The sequence below is a fragment of the Xiphophorus couchianus genome, chromosome 8 (genome assembly GCF_001444195.1).
Source record: "Xiphophorus couchianus chromosome 8, X_couchianus-1.0, whole genome shotgun sequence".
In the NCBI taxonomy this organism is placed as follows: Eukaryota; Metazoa; Chordata; class Actinopteri; order Cyprinodontiformes; family Poeciliidae; genus Xiphophorus; species Xiphophorus couchianus.
In genome coordinates, this window is record NC_040235.1 from 13,795,839 (window position 1) to 13,815,431 (window position 19,593).

At 39.2% G+C, this 19,593-nt stretch overlaps 2 protein-coding genes across 2 annotated transcripts; one reads left to right on the forward strand and one right to left on the reverse strand.

The window, feature by feature from the left end:
- The first annotated feature begins 7,000 nt into the window (after positions 1 to 7,000).
- LOC114150069 (uncharacterized) lies at positions 7,001 to 8,220 on the forward strand. Its single transcript, XM_028026263.1, has one exon. The coding sequence runs from the start codon at positions 7,118 to 7,120 to the stop codon at positions 7,934 to 7,936; it is 819 nt and encodes a 272-aa protein (XP_027882064.1). The 5' UTR covers positions 7,001 to 7,117; the 3' UTR covers positions 7,937 to 8,220.
- Positions 8,221 to 10,014: 1,794 nt separating this feature from the next.
- Positions 10,015 to 18,899, reverse strand: LOC114150081 (sodium/glucose cotransporter 1-like). Its single transcript, XM_028026293.1, has 15 exons — positions 18,706 to 18,899; positions 18,325 to 18,396; positions 16,879 to 16,983; positions 16,682 to 16,741; positions 16,489 to 16,593; positions 16,295 to 16,400; positions 15,792 to 15,872; positions 15,488 to 15,696; positions 14,298 to 14,433; positions 14,096 to 14,203; positions 13,860 to 14,010; positions 13,605 to 13,773; positions 12,600 to 12,815; positions 11,277 to 11,391; positions 10,015 to 11,164 (listed from the first exon to the last, which is right to left on the reverse strand). Exons 1-15 carry the CDS (start codon positions 18,841 to 18,843, stop codon positions 10,947 to 10,949), a joined length of 1,989 nt encoding a protein of 662 aa, XP_027882094.1. The 5' UTR covers positions 18,844 to 18,899; the 3' UTR covers positions 10,015 to 10,946.
- Between the last annotated feature and the right edge of the window lie 694 nt (positions 18,900 to 19,593).

Sequence of the window (19,593 nt, forward strand, 5' to 3'; positions counted from 1 at the left end):
GCACACGGAGAGCTTGTGAGGCTTAGATAGGAGACACATAAGCTTACCACCTAATGGGGTTTGTATCAGACTGGATACATTGAAAAACAGACCCAGCATCTCCATCACAGACAGCATTTATCTTTCCTAAAGCCTGAAACATAATTTCTCAAAAACCTCAAACCAGCACCCTAAGCTCTTCTCGCAGATCCAAACATGCAGGGATGTTGCATGTCTCAGCCTTTCGTTCCAAAAAAGCCAAAAATTCCAATAAAGGCTGTGAGTGGTAACAAGTGGTTTTGGATTTGTACACACTTCCGAATTGATTCATTCATTGTAAATGTAGAGATAAAATAATTACCAAAAAAGGTCTTGTAACTTAGTCGAATTGAAAAATATTCTCAATTTAATGTTTGAAGGTATAAAAAGGTGTAAACAAGTGGTCAAAAAATCATTTTACAAAACCTCCCGTCCACACCAGACATTTACCAAACAATCCACCTCCACCAAGCACCAGTGTGTTCTTAATTACTCAAATTAATGGGAGGATCTAACAATCAACAACGTAATCTAAACAATTCCAAATATAAAAATTACAAATTTTGATTCTAAATTAACTTAAATATATTCTAACTACCCAAAGAACAAAACAAAATTGGTAGAAATTATAAACTACAAAACTTTAGCATAAATGGCCACAACATTGCATAACGAGAATTTTGATAGGTTTTGTATCCACTCAAGAAGCCTTGACACCGACAGAACAAATAATCCCGAGATCAAAGCGCAACAAAAACAAACCAGAATTAAAACATATGAACATCCGTTGCATAATGTCATGAGCGACTGGAAAACTGAGCATCAGTTCAGAGTTTCAGCAGTCAGTACAATGAATTGGTTCTATAAGTTGCTAAGATGTTATGGGGGAAGGGACACAGCACACACTCATCATTGCTGTAGCATGCTGAAGGTTTCTCAAATGATTTTTAGTGAGAATTTCTTTAGTATCACATTTTTTCTGTTTTTAGTAATGTGGTTGTTCTTATTATTATTATCAGCATCACATCAGATACAGCATTTCTCCTCAGTGTGGGGCAACAGTTAACACTTTTCTTACCCACAAAGAATAATCATTAAATGTTTTGTAGGAAGAAATTTACTGTGCATTGTATTTATAGGATATACTGACCCTGCTTGGATAAATTGCTGTAGTCAGGGCTTTCTGATGGACATTCCTAAACATTGTGCATTTAACAGACCAAATTCATCCAAGGCTTTAACTTCCTAAATTACATGAGTTGCACAAGTACTACCTGAAGTATAACATCACATTTTGTGTCATCAGGTCACAAAATATGTGTCCAGTAAAAAGAACATTACTGCTGAGTGCATTTGTAAAGTGTAATCTGGCTTTCTATATTATTTTTGGGATAATCTGGACTTCTACCCCACATTTCAGGACTCTTTTAAATGTCTGTAAAGACACATTCTCACCAGCTTTGTGCTGACTCCATCATTATGTTTTGTTTGGTTGGTAAATTTTAAGTTAAACTATGGACCCTTACTGACACCTAGTGGACATTGTTTACATATTTAATTCGATCAGTCAAGCAGAACTCGTCCAGCTGTACGGTTGGTGTCTTCGTCTGTCCTTCAGACACGTTTGTTCCTTGGACACTATTTGTCTGTAAGTTCATTTTATTAATCGATATTCCAGCATTGTGTAATATTTTGTAGAAAAGTTTTATGTTTCCCAACCAATATTTAAAGCTACATCGTTAGCTAATTGGAGAGAATTGGGAGTCACATGTTTGCCTAATTGTTTTCTGTACCTGTAGCTGATGTATGCTTTTGTGTTTTGTTACAGTTTTACAAAAAACTAAAATAAAATAAAGGAAAAGAAAAGAAAAACAAACCAGCAAAGAGTTGCAAAATAAAACAAGAAAACTAACAAGGACTGGATTATTTTCAACAACTCAAGTGTTAGCTAGCTGTCTAGCTTTGTAAGAGCAACACATTGTGAGGGCAGCATAGTAAAAAGACAACTACGCAGCGGGTTCAAACACGTCATGAGTCTACGTTCTGGCAAGAGATACAAGAAAGACTACGCCAAGGACACCATGGAGTCACCAAACTCGGCAGAGCAAGAAATAGATGCCAGGCTACAAGCTGAGAGAAAACCACCTCTGCAAGTAAGTGATGTTGCATCGCAGTCATCCAAAAAATCATCTCGTTCTTCACAACGGTCAAGTAGGACGTCAGTATCTACTGCTTCGTCGGCAGTTAAGGCACGGGCCAAAGCTAAAGCTGCTCAGGCTCAACTGGCATATGCGGAAAAGGAAGCTAGTGTAATTAAATAAAAGGCTGACCTTGAAGCGAGTGTGATGAAACAGAAAGCTGACCTTGAAGCCAGTCTCCACATTCTTCAAAGCCAGAGAGTTGCAGCCGCTGCTGCGGCTGAAGCTACGGCTTATGAAGAGGAAGAGACTGAAAGCGGGGAGAAGCTAAAAGAACTGCACACTCCAGAAAAACCACTCACTCCTATTGAGCGGACTAGCAACTATATCAAGCAGCATGCAGAGCTATTTCGTGACACTTCGCCACTGGAACGAGGTCCAGATTCTAGCGAAGCAGTTCTGAAACATGAGGCAGAATCCACCTCACGCCAAGGATACAGTTATCCAAAATTGGAGAAAAGTGAGTTGGAGTTGAAACGTGAAAAACCAAGCATGTGGCATCAACCTCACACATACTTAGACAGAACTCAGCAGCCTCATCAATCTGATAGAGGATTTGGACCAGAGCCACAAGGAGCACATGATCTTGCAAAATACTTGATGAGATGTGAGTTTGTCAGTTCGGGTCTTTTAAAATTTGACGACCGCCCTGAACACTATTGGTCATGGAAAGCATCTTTTCGTGGTGCAACGCAGGACTTGAACCTGTCACCCAGAGAGGAACTGGACTTGATGGTCAAATGGCTTGGGTTAGACTCATCGCAACAAGCAATGAGAATTCGTTCAGTTCATGTTCTTAACCCCGCAGCAGGCCTCAGCATGGTGTGGCAACGTTTAGAGGAATGCTATGGAATGCCAGAAGTTATAGAAAATGCACTGTTCAAGAAAATTGAAAACTTTCCAAAGCTAACAAACCGAGACAACGGCAAGCTACGAGAACTTGGTGACATTCTACTTGAGCTAGAATGTGCAAAAGTAGAAGGATACTTGCTAGGGCCTTACTTATCTGGACACAGCTCGTGGCGTAAATCCCATAGTGGAAAAGTTGCCTCACAACTTACAAGAAAAATGGATAACTCAAGCATCCAAGTACAAAGAGGACTATGAAGTGCCATTTCCTCCATTTTCTTTCTTCTCTCAGTTTGTCAGAAATCAGGCTAAGGTGAGAAATGATCCTAGTTTTGTGTTTACCACCTCAAGCAGCTACATGTTCTCAAAGTCAGATAAGAAGACCAGATATAACAGCAGTCTTTCGGTGTCAACACACAAAACAGAAATTCCTTCAAAGTCTGCAGATCGCACTACTCTTTCATCGAAGAAAATGGTCATAGATCCAGCTCGGGAATGTCCAATTCACAAAAAGCCACATCCACTCCAAAAGTGCAGAACCTTTAGGAACAAACCCATTGGAGAACGCAAAGCTTATCTTAAAGATAACTATATCTGCTACAGGTGTTGTGGATCGACTCAGCACATGGCAAAGGATTGCAAAGCAACCATTAAATGTTTTGAGTGTCAAAGTGAGGCACACATAACAGCTTTACATCCAAATCCTCCTTCAACTACAACGGAGACCTGTGGCCCTGACAAAGAGGAAAGTGGGGAGCCAGGTGAAGATACACCCATCACATCAAAGTGCACAGAGGTTTGTAATAACCTAGACGGTTCACGTTCATGTGCTAAGATTTGTTTAGTTAAAGCATACCCTGTAGGAAGAGAAGACAAAGCAGTTAAAATGTATGCTGTTCTTGATGAGCAGAGCAACAAATCTCTTGCTAAGACAGAGTTTTTTGACTTGTTTGGACTTAAGGCCAACACAGCTCCATACACATTAAAAACCTGTTCTGGAACTACAGAGACGTCCGGCAGAAGAGCTGATAACTTTGTTCTCAAGTCTATGGATGGAAAAGTACAGATACCACTTCCTACCTTAATTGAATGTGACATGGTGCCAGATGACAGACTGGAAATACCTTCACCTGAAGCAGCACAACATCACTCCCATCTAAAGTCAATCACCCATAAGATTCCAGCAGTGGACCCAGATGCTCCTATCCTGCTGCTGCTAGGAAGAGATGTCCTACGAGTGCATAAGATGAGAGAGCAAATAAATGGACCTCATGATGCTCCATATGCACAGCGACTTGACCTGGGTTGGGTTGTAGTAGGTGACGTTTGTGTGGGAAGTTTTCATGGATCTACAAAGGTCAGTGCCTTTAAGGCAAACGTGTTGCAGAGTGGGCACACATCCTTTCTCAGTCCATGTCCGAACAGTATCCGAATAAAGGAGAACTATGGCACCTCACAACATCAGATCCACCCCCTTGTTCGTGAAGACATTATTCAACCTATGTACTCAGAGAATCACGAACATGCAGTATTTGATAGAACCAAGATGATAACAAATCGGGATTGTCTGTAAACGACAAAACCTTTCTGAGCATTATGGATAAAGAAGTCTACCAAAATGAGGATCACAGCTGGGTAGCCCCTTTACCATTTTACTCTCCAAGACAACTTCTTACAAGTAACCGGGAACATGCAATGAAGCGCCTTGACTCACTCAGAAAAACTTTGGAGAAAAAGCCAGACATGAAAGAACACTTCAAGGAGTTCATCCAGAAAATGCTTGATAAAGACCAAGCTGAACTAGCACCCCCTTTAGAAGAAGGTAAAGAGCATTGGTATCTTCCAACATTTGGTGTCTACCACCCGAAAAAACCAGGACAGATCAGGGTGGTGTTTGATTCAAGTGCTGCATATGAAGGAGTGTCTTTAAATGATGTACTTCTGAAGGGGCCAGATTTGAACAACACTCTGATAGGAGTTCTTCTGAGGTTTCGAAGAGAACTGGTAGCTGTGACAGCAGATGTGCAGCAAATGTTCTACTGTTTTCTTGTCAGAGAGGATCATAGAGATTATCTCCGTTTCCTCTGGTATGAAGATAACCTTGACAAGAACATTGCAGAGTACAGAATGAAGTCCACGTGTTTGGAAACACACCATCACCTGCCGTTGCAATATACTGCATGAGACGAGCTGCTATAAAGGGTGAGAATGAACATGGTTATGATGCAAGACAGTTTGTGCAGAGACAGTTCTATGTTGACGACGGACTAATTTCAGTTACCACACCTGATGAAGCAGTGGACCTCCTGAAAAGAACAAAACAGATGCTTGCAGAATCCAATATAAGACTGCACAAGGTAGCATCAAACAGCAACCAAGTAATGGAAGCCTTACCTAAAGAAGACCGAGCAAGTGATTTGAAGGAGTTGGAGCTTGGTGCAGATCCCCTCCCTCTCCAGCGAAGCCTTGGACTTTCTTGGAATTTAGAAACCGACAGCTTCACATTCCAGGTTTCAAGTGAACCAAAACCATTCACCAAGAGAGGCATTCTATCTACAGTAAATAGTCTCTTTGACCCCTTGGGATATGTGGCCCCAATAATAATGCAAGGAAAAGCTCTTCTGCGTGAACTCTCATCACAACAAGATGAGTGGGATTCTCCACTACCTTCTGAGAAAGAAGCAGAATGGAACGCATGGAAAAACTCTCTGACAGTCCTGGAGGATCTACACATTAGGAGAAGTTATTTTCCCATGTCACCCACATCACTGCTAAAGAAAGAGTTATGCATTTTTTCAGATGCATCTACACTCGCAATAGGAGCTGTAGCCTACATGAGAGCAGCTGATGTTGATGGAACATACCACGTTGGCTTTGTTATGGGTAAGTCCAAGCTGGCTCCAAAACCTGCACACACTATTCCACGCCTGGAACTTTGTGCTGCCGTGTTGGCTGTACAGCTGTACGAAGTGATCCAAGAGGAAATAGACATCAGTGTGGATGCAGTTAAATTTTTTACAGACAGCAAGATTGTACTTGGCTACATCCATAATTCTTCAAGAAGATTTTATGTGTATGTGTCCAACAGAGTGGCAAGAATAAGGCAATCCTCTTGTCCAAACCAGTGGCGATATGTTTCCACAAATCAGAACCCTGCAGACCATGCCACCCGGTTTACTGCAGCAGAGTGCTTACAACAGACCAGCTGGTTTACTGGTCCCAGTTTTTTGACATCAGATTCTGCAGAAAAGCCCCCTGAAACCAACAACTTCAGTCTGGTGGAACCTGAAATGGATGTTGAAATTAGACCCATTGTGACAGTTCTGACTACCCACACCTCATCAGGACAGTTAGGTTCACATCGATTTGAGCGATTCTCAGACTGGACAAGACTCTGTAACACCAGACTCATGAGTGTCGCCGTCTCCTTTAAGAAGAATCATGAGGATGCAAAACGTGAAACGGGGAAACGTTTTGCCAAAATACCCAGTACAGTGGAGCTCAGAAAGGCTGAAACTCTAATCATTCATGACATCCAACAAGAGGCTTTCAAAGATGAATTTAAGTGTCTTGAGAAAGGAGCGACATTTCCTAAACAAAGCCCACTTCGGAAACTTAACCCTGTGTAAGACGGTAATGATTTGCTGAGAGTTGGAGGTCGTATTTCATCTGCAGAGATGTCAAACGAAGAGAAACATCCATTGATCATTCCCCGAACATGCCACATTGCCACATTACTTGTGAGATTTTTTCATAAGGAAGTGGCTCACCAAGGTCGCCACATAACAGAAGGAGCTATTCGAGCTGCTGGTTATTGGATTATTGGAGCTAAGCGTCTAGTGTCTTCTGTAATCCATAAATACGTCATCTGCCGCAAGCTACGTGGACATCTACAAAAACAGAAAATGGCAGATCTGCCGACAGACAGACTTACACCTGAACCTCCATTCACAAATGTAGGCCTTGATATCTTTGGACCATGGACCATTAGTACACGTCGCACGAGAGGAGGAAGTGCTAATAGTAAACGGTGGGCAGTCCTTTTCACTTGTATGTCAACCAGAGCTGTGCACATAGAGCTGGTGGAATCCATGTCAACAGATAGCTTTATCAACTCTCTGAGGAGATTTTTTGCTATCCGTGGTCCTGCTAAACTTCTCCGATCTGACAGGGGAACCAACTTTGTGGGTGCATGCAGAGAACTGAACATCATCTCCAAAGAGGCAGTGGTTGAATCCTATCTCCAAAGCAAAGGATGCACATGGATCTTTAACCCACCACATTCATCACACATGGGTGGTTCATGGGAGAGACTTATCGGTGTATCCAGACGCATTCTGGATGCTATGTTACTTCAAACAGGACACACTCATCTCACAGACGAGGTTTTGAGCACTCTCATGGCTGAAGTCATGGTGATTATGAATGCCAGACCTTTGGTGCCTGTGTCTAATGATCCTGAGATGCCAACAATCCTCACTCCAGCCATGTTGCTTACTCAAAAGACAAGCACAGTGTCAGCTCCTTCTGGTGAATTCAAGATGGGTGTTCTCCAAGGTAAACAATGGAAACATGTCCAGTGTCTTGCAGACACTTTCTGGAAGAGATGGAAACAAGAATATTTGTCCACTCTACAAGTGCGCAGGAAATGGACTCAGCAAGAGAAAAACATAAAGATCGGAGATGTTGTTTTGCTTAAAGACAGTCAAGCCCACAGGAACGATTGGCCCATTGGAATTATTGTGAAAACCTTACCAAGCAGTGACAAAATTGTACGCAAAGTAGAAGTGAAGACTACAAAAGGGGGACATGCCAAGATTTTCCACAGACCTGTCTCAGAAATTATTGTTCTGCTTTCTGAAGGCTTTTGAAGATGGACAGAGACAGTTTTCTATTCTTATGGTGTCAAAATAATATTTTGCCAAGCGGGGAGTGTGCTGACTCCATCATTATGTTTTGTTTGGTTGGTAAATTTTAAGTTAAACTATGGACCCTTACTGACACCTAGTGGACATTGTTTACATATTTAATTCGATCAGTCAAGCAGAACTCGTCCAGCTGTACGGTTGGTGTCTTCGTCTGTCCTTCAGACACGTTTGTTCCTTGGACACTATTTGTCTGTAAGTTCATTTTATTAATCGATATTCCAGCATTGTGTAATATTTTGTAGAAAAGTTTTATGTTTCCCAACCAATATTTAAAGCTACATCGTTAGCTAATTGGAGAGAATTGGGAGTCACATGTTTGCCTAATTGTTTTCTGTACCTGTAGCTGATGTATGCTTTTGTGTTTTGTTACAGTTTTACAAAAAACTAAAATAAAATAAAGGAAAAGAAAAGAAAAACAAACCAGCAAAGAGTTGCAAAATAAAACAAGAAAACTAACAAGGACTGGATTATTTTCAACAACTCAAGTGTTAGCTAGCTGTCTAGCTTTGTAAGAGCAACACATTGTGAGGGCAGCATAAGCTTTGTTACCACATGAAATTGGGCCAAAAACATCATCCTTCTGCCAGAAAGAATTAGGTCTAGAAGTATTTTTATTCAACCAAGAAGTTTGTTTCTGTAAAAAACTATCAAACTGACAGCACAGTACCAGATGTTTTGGACGGATACAAATATGTGTACACCCGTTACACCTAAATAGTTGCTTTGTGGTGCCTACAATCAAGATGGCAGCCAAGGTTAAAGCTAATCCTGTCTAGGAGTCTAGTGTTGAGTGTAACAGCAGGAAATGTATTTTTATTAGTAATTATTCTTGCACAGCAAAATTGTTGTCTTCAAATCTACTCAGCTGATAATAGTTTTGTTATCTTGATGTGCCTGAACATATACATAAACTGTACATGCTCAGAAATGTTGTTGTGTGCTGAGTAGAGAGAGTTTTTTAATATTATTTTAAAGGGACAGTATTATGTATTTTCCAGGCACATTTCCATTTCATCGCACATTTCCATTTCATTGGTAACTAGGTTACCTTGAATTGTTATAAAAATGCTATAATTATTAAACATGACTTAAAAGTAATTTGACTTCATAATATGACACCTGGAAATTGGCCCGTTTCTTGAAGAAGCTACTGCTCTTTCTAACGCTGCCTTCATATCATTATGCAGACTCAGCAATGTCTTTCTGTTATGCTGTTTATAACCATAAACTGAATGTTTGCTGATTTCTGCTGCCGCTAGTCTGGTGGAGCTGTGTGGGGAAGGGGTGATCTGTGAGGAGGAAGCTCCAAGGTTAAACAAAATCAAAATGTAACCTTGGTCTCTTTAAGTCTCATTAGTTATATTTAGAAAATCTCTTGAGCTGATAATTACCATTTGATTTATTGGTAAAAGACAAAATGTTCTGTCTAATAAATACTAATTAATGACCTTTGACTTGCTAATTCTTAGACAACACAATCTGATTGATAGTCTTATCAGTTATGCAGTCATGTACAGTTCCTGGATCAGGAGGTGATGACTGAGGAAATCTTATGGAAGAACGTGACCACTGTCAAGGCAATGGTAATAAAGCATTTGGTAACAGCATGCTGGTTGCATTGAATAAATGTACAGAGTTAGCTAAAAAAGAACAAGATAATGCTGTAAATGATATATATATTTTTTTTACCCCTCAAGGGGGCCTTTTGCAGACTCTAGTGTCCCTTATATGAAAGTAAGATGACAGGAAACAGGAGAGGGGGGAAGACATGAAATATCATCGGGTCCGGGAGTCAAACCCGCGACGGCCGTGTCGAGGACTCAAGGCCTCCACATATGGGTCGAGCTATCCCCTACGCCACCACGGCACGTCCGTAAAATATATTTTTAAGAAACATAAAACATCATATATGCAATTAAAAAATAGTCACGTAGGCATGCACATTTCTTTGGTGACTAAAAGCATTTGTGGTATGACAGTTAGGCAAAAAATTAAATATGCAAAACAGACAACAGTGAAAATCTATTTTACATTTTTCTTTTACTTACAAATCATTTTTACACCACTAGGTGGAAGCAAAGAGAGTCTGAGTGCTTTCTAATAATTCCTAACTCTCTCTCCCTGAGATGGCTTTATTCATTAACACCTAAAACAACACACACTGTTATGTGTATGGATGTTAGAAGTGGCAGCACTTGTGGACTTTGAGCACACAATATGAGAAAACCCAACTGAAGTCGATGAATGAGGTAGCAGACATACATTCTGAGGGAATTTACAACCATCTCGTTTGTCCTTTACTGGTTAAATATTACTAACTTCTTCCAGGTACATAGTTTTTGTCACGTTGTCCCTGTTTCATAATGACTTAATGTAGCAGCTGGTGATATAAACAGCAATTATCTGTAAACTTAAGAAAATAAAAGGCGTTTATATTTTCATTCACAAAAGACAGGGAACTGCAGATAAAACAAATTATCGCCTAATGTGTGCAGTATCACAATGAATATTTGCCAAAAAATACATTTTTTAACTTCATGGGAAAATAAAAAGAAAGTTTGAAGGTACTTGTATAAGCTGTTCTCAATTACAGAGCTTCTCTCTTTGCACCACAACAAAAAGACACCGTCCAGGTCATAACGGTAATATGTACAAATATGATAAGAGGATATGGAAGTCAGAATAAATATGTGAGAATTTGGACATCCTAACAAGTTTGATGTGTTAATATGTTACAACATTATTTACTGGTTCACTCCAGGTTACAAATACCAGGAAAAAGTTAACTGAAAAGGAAGATGCTTTGAGAAAAATACACTTTGTGTCCTTTGTGAGACCAGTTGGCCAATACAGGAAGAATGATAGCACACAGGATCAGCGTTAATGGTTTTGTTATAATTTAAATCCATGCAAAATACAGGATCCAGGACCACTTAATGTTTATGGGGTTTGACTAACCAAAGTATCCGTGAAAGAACACAGCGACACACAGGAGAATGACGGCATTTGCATTGACAATGTTCCTCCAGAGAGGCTTCTCTGTTGTATCTGTTAGCTGCTTCTTCAGTTCTGCTTCCTCCTCTGGAGTAAGTTTTGGTGCCTTTTTGTTCTCCTCCAGGCCACAGAAGGACATTAGCATTTTCTTGAAGAAATTTGGCTTTTTCTTAGGTTCTGGAATAAAGGCAAAGAGATTTTTGTATCAAAATAAAGTCATGTGAAAAATACAGCTATCTTTAAAGCAACTTCAATCTTATGAAGTGTAAACTGTACGTGTTCTCTATACCTTCTACATCAATTTTACTGTCGTCGTCGTCATCATGATCCCCAATCCAGTCATCCGGATCAATGTCCACTCTTTCCTCTGTACGGTTCCTCAGACTCCAGCACAATCGGTACAGCTGGGAAAATAACACAACATATTATGTGAGACAAACTTTAAAGAGCTCATAAAAATGTCCAACTATTGCAGCACAAATCATGTATGTTGTATAGGTTTAAAGCAGCAGGATGTAATTTTTATAAAACAGTCTGATTTATACTCTTGCCTGTTGACTGCTAGAGTTAGGCACCATCACCCCTCTTGACCCCACAAGGATAGACATATTGGATAATATGTTTATCCATCATATGTTTAATATCAGAGATGGATGTTTTTTTTTTTGTTTTTTTTACATATTTGTTAAAACTATCACCATGTTGTGACAGTATGGTACGAGACACATGATATGTGAAAAAAGAACAAATACTCTGCTTTGTCAGAAGGAACTTAGAGCCAAGAGGAGGGTCTTGGTGCTGTCAATCACCTTGTGTACCCACCCCTAACACACTCCCCCTTTCTCTCTGATGCACTACAGCTGGTTCACCACAACAAAGACTGCATGAATGCTCAGGCTAGTTAGCATGGCCATCGATGATGGCAGATAAATGGTTTTCATAAAACAGGATGCTGTTGCACATTGAGCACCATGTACATGAGGTGATTGACAGTGCTTAGATCCTCCTCTTAGCTCTGATTGGTTGTTTCTGACTAGAAGAGGTGAATTTCTGCAGATGACAAGAGGAAGTTATCTTTTTCACAGATTGCCTGTCTCATATTATACTGTCACAACATGGTGACAGTTTTAACAAATGTAAAAAACATACTTTTATAAAAGTTACATACTGCAGCCTTCAGTGAACAAAGTCAACAAAGTAAGTGAAGTGCATTTTAGCAACTGCAGATTGCTGCAATTGATATAAACATGAATTCTTCTGTAAATGCATTTTGTCTTTTGATTGGTGTAATAAAGAAAATCTTGAAGTTCATGGAGACTATAAATTAGCAAAAAAGTCTTCAAAGTACAGTATTCTTAGCTGCTAACTTCTTCACCATCTTGAACTTCACCTAGAAACTGCATACTAAGATTTTATTTTACTCTATTATTTTACTTTAACAAGAATTTGGATATAATGTAATCATAAGCAGAAAAAATGTAAAAGAGTTTGTGCAGGAAGTTCATATTCCCTTTCTGCTGATTGAGGTTCACAGTGGATAGTCTTCCTGTGAACAATTACTGATTTGGAAAGTTACAGATTAAGCTACTCTTATCACAAAGCTGTCCCGTACATGCTTGTCATCGATGGGCTTGGTCATTAGGGAGATTCCAAGTATGAGGATACAAGAGACAAGGAACAGGATCATCCCAAAGTAGAGGTAGTGCACTCCACAGATGATGGTAGGACAGTCACTCGGGTTAACACAGCTCCCTGTCCCATAGATAAACTCTGTGATCATCCTGGTTAATCCTATTACTAGGCCAATTGTGAGTCCGAAAAAGGCACCCTGTAAAAAGAAGAAAGAAAGAAGACACACTATTAAAACAATAATCCACCTACTGATGTCTAGCTTAAATCAATACAACTCTGTAATGTATGCTGCATCAATAAATTTGGCTTCACAACAAAGCTAAAACAGGTAAGATATCTAATTCTGTCAAAAAATAACAAAAATCCTCCTTCAACATAACCCTCCCAAATAACGTTACATCATCTTTGGTTGATGTGACAGAAACTAAAAATACCTTTTCTTTATAACAAAACAGAGATTTTTTTGTGGCTATAAATTACAGTATCAATAAAGTATATTTGTGTTGTGTTTCGTTAGGAAATAGTCACTTCTGGATGACTGGTGTGGGTCCACAGCCTTAAAACTGAGTAAATAAGAAACTCATTAGTACCCATAGTTTGTTATCTGATGGCCACTTTGGAACGAAAACTACCATATTTTCTTATTTTTTTTTTATAAGGAGGCTAAAAAAGTGATTCATTGGTTTTCTCTCTTAAAGACTAGAACCACTATCCAGCTCTGTTACACCACAGCTACAATTCTTCTCACAGCATTAAACAGGCATTTCAACCATTGCAGGTCCATGATGTGCAGAGCCTTTCCAATAAGAAGCTTTTTAACAACCTCAGTCATGGTGACTGACTGTTCTTCTTCATGTCTCAAGAGGCTGCCTTATTTGTCCAGATGACTAAATTCAAGGGATCAATAAAGTGCTTTTTCTATCAAGTGGTAATATCCTCAGTTCATGCAACTATAAGATCAACTGTAAACTAAAAGGAAACTCACAGTTTCATTAACTCGTTTACAGAACATGCCCAGCATGAAGACAGCGGCCACAGGTGGAGTGAGATAGCTGGTGATTGACTGGATGTAGTCAAAGAGCTGACCACTCTGGGCTGACTGCACTATAGGAATCCAGGCAATGCTTATTCCAATAAGGATCACAATGAACACCCTGAAAGGTAGAATAGACAAAGAGTCATGGCTAAAGTCAAGCATACAAAAAATAATCATATTAGAATCAAGCGAAAACGGTTTTACCTGCCAGCAATCATCAGTTCCCTTTCTTTGGCACGAGGACGGACCTTAGTATAAATGTCCATGGTGAAGAGAGTACTAGCACTGTTAAATATTGAAGTGAGGGAGCTCATTAGAGAGGCCATCATCACTGACAGCATCAAACCCCTCAGACCTGAAGAGAGATACACAAAGGTTAAAGAAGACATAAAGACACAAATGTGTTGATTCAAATTTTAAGACAATGTTGATTCGCTCACCATTTGGCATAAGATCCACAACCAGTTTGGGATAGGCAATGTTGCTGCATCCAACGCTAGCTCCACAGTATTTATTACATTCTTCTGGGACCACACATGCCACCACATCTGAATGTTTTAAGAAATTGTTTAGACTTTATTGTTGTTTTACAACAGATTTTTTCCTCAAGACAACAGAACTTGGAAACATCAAAACACGCACCAGGATACAAGATCCTGCTTATCATTCCAGGAAAAACCATGAGAAACATGGGCAGCAGCTTCAAGTAACCACACAAAATGCAACCTGCTTTCACATGAGAGAGATTCTTGGCTGAGAGGCAACGCTGGACAATCACCTGCACAAAAAGATGGACAAAAAATTTAACATATAGGTGTTAAATACTTAATACTTCTACTGTATCAAGAAAAATATTAGAATGTCTTAGCAGAGCTGTTGCTGCTTTATGTCATTTAAATTTCCTCACTCAGAAAATCTCTAAAGTAATTTCAATAAATTGAAAATGGTTGTGGTGGATGTGCCTGAAAATTAAAAACTATTTTGTGCATGCAACTTTAAGTGAGCAGATAAAGCACAAACATATTGGTGATTTCAATTTAAGGCAAATGGGGCTTTTGAGATGAATCATTTTAACTGAGCCATATATTAATAAATGGCAATGTTGGAAAACAAAAGCTAAGTAGAAGTATGACTCATAGTAATATTAGGGTAACGACTATTACATGCAATTACATGCACTGGGCATTTCTTATCTTTTGTTAAAAAAAAAACAACATGGCAGACGTGACTGTTGACAGTCTTTAGATTAGATCATACAGTATGTCCATTTACCTACACTTTAGACACATTTAGCATAGCTTGTCGTGCACATTACATAGCAACAGAACATAAACATCATTCACTATGACTAACATTATTTCAATAACAGCTAACCAACAGAGACACACACAAGTACTTTCTCTCATTTGAAAATCGGTCAAATTTGCTCTGTTTTACATTTACTGTTGGTGTTAAAGTAAAAAAAAAAGATGCCAGTATTCATTTGTGAACTGAAGAATTTGTGTCTAGGCAACTACAGGTCCAAGAAATCTCAGGAGGTTAGCAAAATATTTGTAAAGTAATTGCAATTCAGCTCATAGATCACTCTTTTACTCCAAAGGGCTGTTATATGACATGGCTCTTCACTATCAGCTGGCAACCTTAGACCGCCTCAGTGATTCTGTCCAAAACAGGCGAGATAAAAGAGCGTGAATGCGCATACGGTTATGTAAAAATCAACTGGATGAGTTTATGGCCTTAGATTGTTTCTGGTATGCAGTAAAACTGAGTTACTGAGTCAGTGGAAGTAAAGCATCCACACAGTCAAATGTACTGATTGTATTTTTACCAACCTGATCAGTGCACCAGTACCAGGTGGCCTGGATGGTGAGTCCAAACACCAGGCCAGGCCAAGGCAGGTCTCCTTTTACTGGATCTCTAAAAAGATGGAAGGCGTCTTTCCGAGGCTCGTAGCACTCTGCACTGATGTTAGTGGTGTTTGTGGGAACTGCAGTCATGTAGTGTGTCTCGAAATTTTCATAGCCCCCCACTTCATTGAAAGCTGAGGGTAAACAGGGAGAGATGGTTAGACTATAAAACAATAAAACAAATCAATAGTGCAAGATAAAATGATAAATAAGGATTATTGCTTATTACCAAAACCCATGAGAATGAAGGATCCAATAACCATGATGATTGTTTGTAAGGTGTCTGTATATATCACTGCAGCCAGTCCACCTGAGATAAAACATGGCGTTAGCAATATGTAACATTTTTTATTCAGAAGCGTAGACAGTAACATGTGCACTAGAGAGAATAGGATTATCTTGTTTTTATGTAAGTGTTCTTTTTCCGCTTGTGTTGTAAAAGTTATGTGAAGGTATGTGTGGATTATTGCAGAGCAGCAATTATTAGAGGGCTATTTGAGTCTTATTGTAGTCCATGGGCAATTAACCACAAACTCACCACAAATATACAAGCCAGGAAAGGAGGAGTTTTCTTTTTACATGTGTTTTTTGATCTACCCAGTGCATTCAGCCTTGAGAAGACTTTACCCTCACTCAGGGTGTCTTTTACATAGATAAGACTATTTGTAGGCTAGGTTTATGAGGAAAATGTTGATCTCCAAACAGGAAGTGAATTTCTTCCTGAGGATGCACCTGTGACGGTGTACAGCGCAGTAATCGCCAATAGAGCGATAACAGCAACGTAGATGTTCAGTCCAAGAGCCTGCTGGATGAAAATGCCACCAGAGAACATGTCGGCCTGCGAGGAGACAGAAAGGATCTTTTACTTTAATTTGTTAAATGCGTTGTTGAAAGTTTCAAAGATTAGAAAAAGAAAAAAAACATACAGAGATCTTTGTGAAGACGTAGAGGAAGAGGGAGAGCACAGAGAGATAAATACGAATGCGCTGTCCTCCGAACCTCTTCTTCAGGTACTCAGGCATAGTGACCACCTTGACAAATTTGATGATATTTTGCGTTATCAAGGCACAATGACTGTAATGGGTGCATTTTTCAACAGAAAATACACATGCTCCTTACCCCAGCTTTGATGTAGATCGGCACAAAGAGCCATCCCAGAATAACGACAACAATAAGAGCCTGGAACAAACAAAACATGGCAAAACATTGAAACTGACTACTAAAATATTAAACATTAAAAGAATTTTTAATTTTAAATTTTTTTGCATCATGAGATCTTGAATTTCCTATTTGGAAAACAGACCACAAATACTCACGTTCCACTCAAATCCACCAATGGCAATTCCAGCAGCTGCAGCAGTACCAGCAATCCCTACAAAGTGGCCGCTGCCAATGTTGCTGGCAAAGAGCGATGCTCCGATCTGTAAAAAAGAAATATCTGTTTAATTTACAAAGGGGTCCCAAAACAATCAATAAATACCAGATGATTTGCTCTGCTGATAAACACATTTGGAACATTTTCTGTCTTTAAGGCCCACACAAGATGATATGACATCTCATTCAGGACAGGTTTAATGCAAGGAATGCAAAAGTTGTAGCTCATGTCCTGGATGAGACTGTGTGTGGAGGCTCTTGAGACTCTAACTCTGACCACAGCCCACATCTTATGAATCTCCGAATAAAAAAGATTGAAAAGGCTCTGCTTGTCAGTCCTGTTGTGGAAAAATCGTTTTCTATGTCACTTTTTCCTTCTAGTCAATTTGCTATTAACCTGTTTGGATACAGTCCTTTGTGAACACTCAGCTTCTTTAGCATTACCTTTTTGTGACTTTCCTGACTGATATTGTGCTAGACATCTGTCAAATCAGCAATCCTCCATAAGATTGTGTAGGCCTTAACTTTGCCAAACCATTTCTTATTGGTGTTATTTCTTTCTTATTTTGTGGGAGGCATGGGTAGTTCGTTTATCATTTCTAAAATCATCATAATGAACCCTATTCACTAACATATATACATAGTATGCAGTAAGTTTTTTAATTTGATTATTGAATACAATTAACTTTTTGATTATGTTGCAATATTCAACTCCTCTAAACTGTGACAATAAAAAACTTCACCTCATTATGTTTTATAGATGGGAGATCATTGTCTTTCTTATGAGGTTAAAAGTTAACTCGGGAGTAGACAAGATCGACTAAACCACCTCACTTACAGCGTTGTTTAATTTGGTCATGTTTGCAGGAATGTATTCTTTTTTCTGATGTCTTTGGTCTCATCTGTTAGTTTTTACAAAAGTCTCATGGTTCCACTCTTGTTACCACTTTGCAAACCTGGTTTTTCAGTGTTCAGCATTCTCCTGTAAACCTGTCCTAACAAGCCAAGCTTCAGTAGTTGTTTTTTGTTTTTTATATTTTTCCTTTTTTATTATTTCTTCTGACTAATTCTTCTATTTAAGGCCTCAATTCATATTTACCATGCTGGGGCTTGTGAAGCTACAGATTCAGCTTCATTTCAAAAGTTTCCAGCCTATTTTGAACAAAAACAAAAAATTGGATTTTTGCTGCTTCTTTTCCATTCAATCCAATCTAACATGTATGTGACCAACATGTCACCCCTGGTAAGAAGAGTGAACTTCTTTTTAATCATACCTATTTTTCATCACAACTGTAATAGTTCTCAAGGCTGAGAACTAGCAAAATAACAAAACAAAAAAAAATAGCAAAAGAACAAAACATGTTTCTCATTTGTTGTCAGATACCCACTGGCCACCACACCATACTCCTCCCTGCGAGGAAATAGCCACCCACAGTGGATCGATTGGTGCGGACCATAGCCTGCAACAGGACAAGGAAATACATAAACTTTTGCAAAACAAGCTTATATATTTTAGCTCTAAGTTAGTGTTCTATACACTGAGCAGCACAAAACACCAGGAGTAGTATACAGTGTAGCCATGACACTCCTTTATGATCCATTATTGTGCAAAAAAAATGTTTAATCTGTTTGTTTTACCTAAAGCAGCAACAAAAAAAGCATTACATTTTTGTAGCAGTTTGCTTAAGTAATTTACAACTCACAGCTACACAATTGTAAATAAATCATGTAAACAGACTTTCAACAAGTTGACAGTTTGCAACACTTACAATAATTCCCACAGCCAAGACAACCAGAAAGTAGATGACAATAACAGAGATGTCAGCTGCATTGTTGATGCGGGTGGTGGGAGATTGACTCCTTTGGTTTTCTAAGGAGCGGGAGAATCCAAAATATTCCCAGGCCATTTTGCTCAGAGTGGAAGTGTTGGATAGGAAAGCTTTAGCAATGAGTCCACTGTGACTGAAGCACACTATCAACACTTAGCTTTATATCTTCTGTTTGTCTGTGGGGCAGAAAGAGGGAGGGGAGAGGGCTGGTTAATAGTGTACGTGGAGAAAGAGAGAAAGGTGGAAGGAAAGGGGATGTACAGCATGTGAAAACAGAGCTTTACTTTCAGGCTGTTTTGTTATAAACATTATGGTAATGCAGCAAAATGTGTAAACCTTTTGGAAAAGATAAGGTTAATCATCAATAGGCCTGTCGGGATAAACGATAAATCAATTAATCGTACGATAAATTACAACTATCGACGTCATTTTAATTATCGGCATTATTGTCTCTTCCGGTCTTTTTCTCTTTCTGTTAATGACACTAAATGATAAAAAAGGCTTAACTCCGGTGCTCTCTACTGACCCTCCCTTCCTCGTTTCCCTAGTTAAATGCCCAGCGCACACAACAGGATCTTAGAGTTGTCGATTGTCGGCCCATTTTCAAAACCTGAGAGACCACACATTAGCCGCCAGAAATCCTTGGTATAACTGTTCGATCGGTTCGTTCCTGCCATGTGGTGTCCAACAATGGGAACAAAATAATAGCTACAAGTTCAGTGAACTAATTTTAAAACAAGGCATTAGTCAATGCTTTACTACAATCTACCTGTTTTGCATGTGGCTAGTGTCAGTCCTGACTGAATAAAAATCATTATAACCTATTTG

Bases quoted from the DNA above. Each gene is read 5' to 3' on its own strand.
- LOC114150069 (XM_028026263.1), top strand. From the start codon at position 7,118: ATGTCAACCAGAGCTGTGCACATAGAGCTGGTGGAATCCATGTCAACA.
- LOC114150081 (XM_028026293.1), bottom strand. From the start codon at position 18,843: ATGGCCTGGGAATATTTTGGATTCTCCCGCTCCTTAGAAAACCAAAGG. The intron at 14,434-15,487 runs GTTGGTAAAAAT...CTTTTTGTGCAG, and splicing joins GGTACTGGTGCACTGATCAG to GTGATTGTCCAGCGTTGCCT. The intron at 13,774-13,859 runs GTAAAACCGTTT...TCTACCTTTCAG, and splicing joins GAACTGATGATTGCTGGCAG to GGTGTTCATTGTGATCCTTA.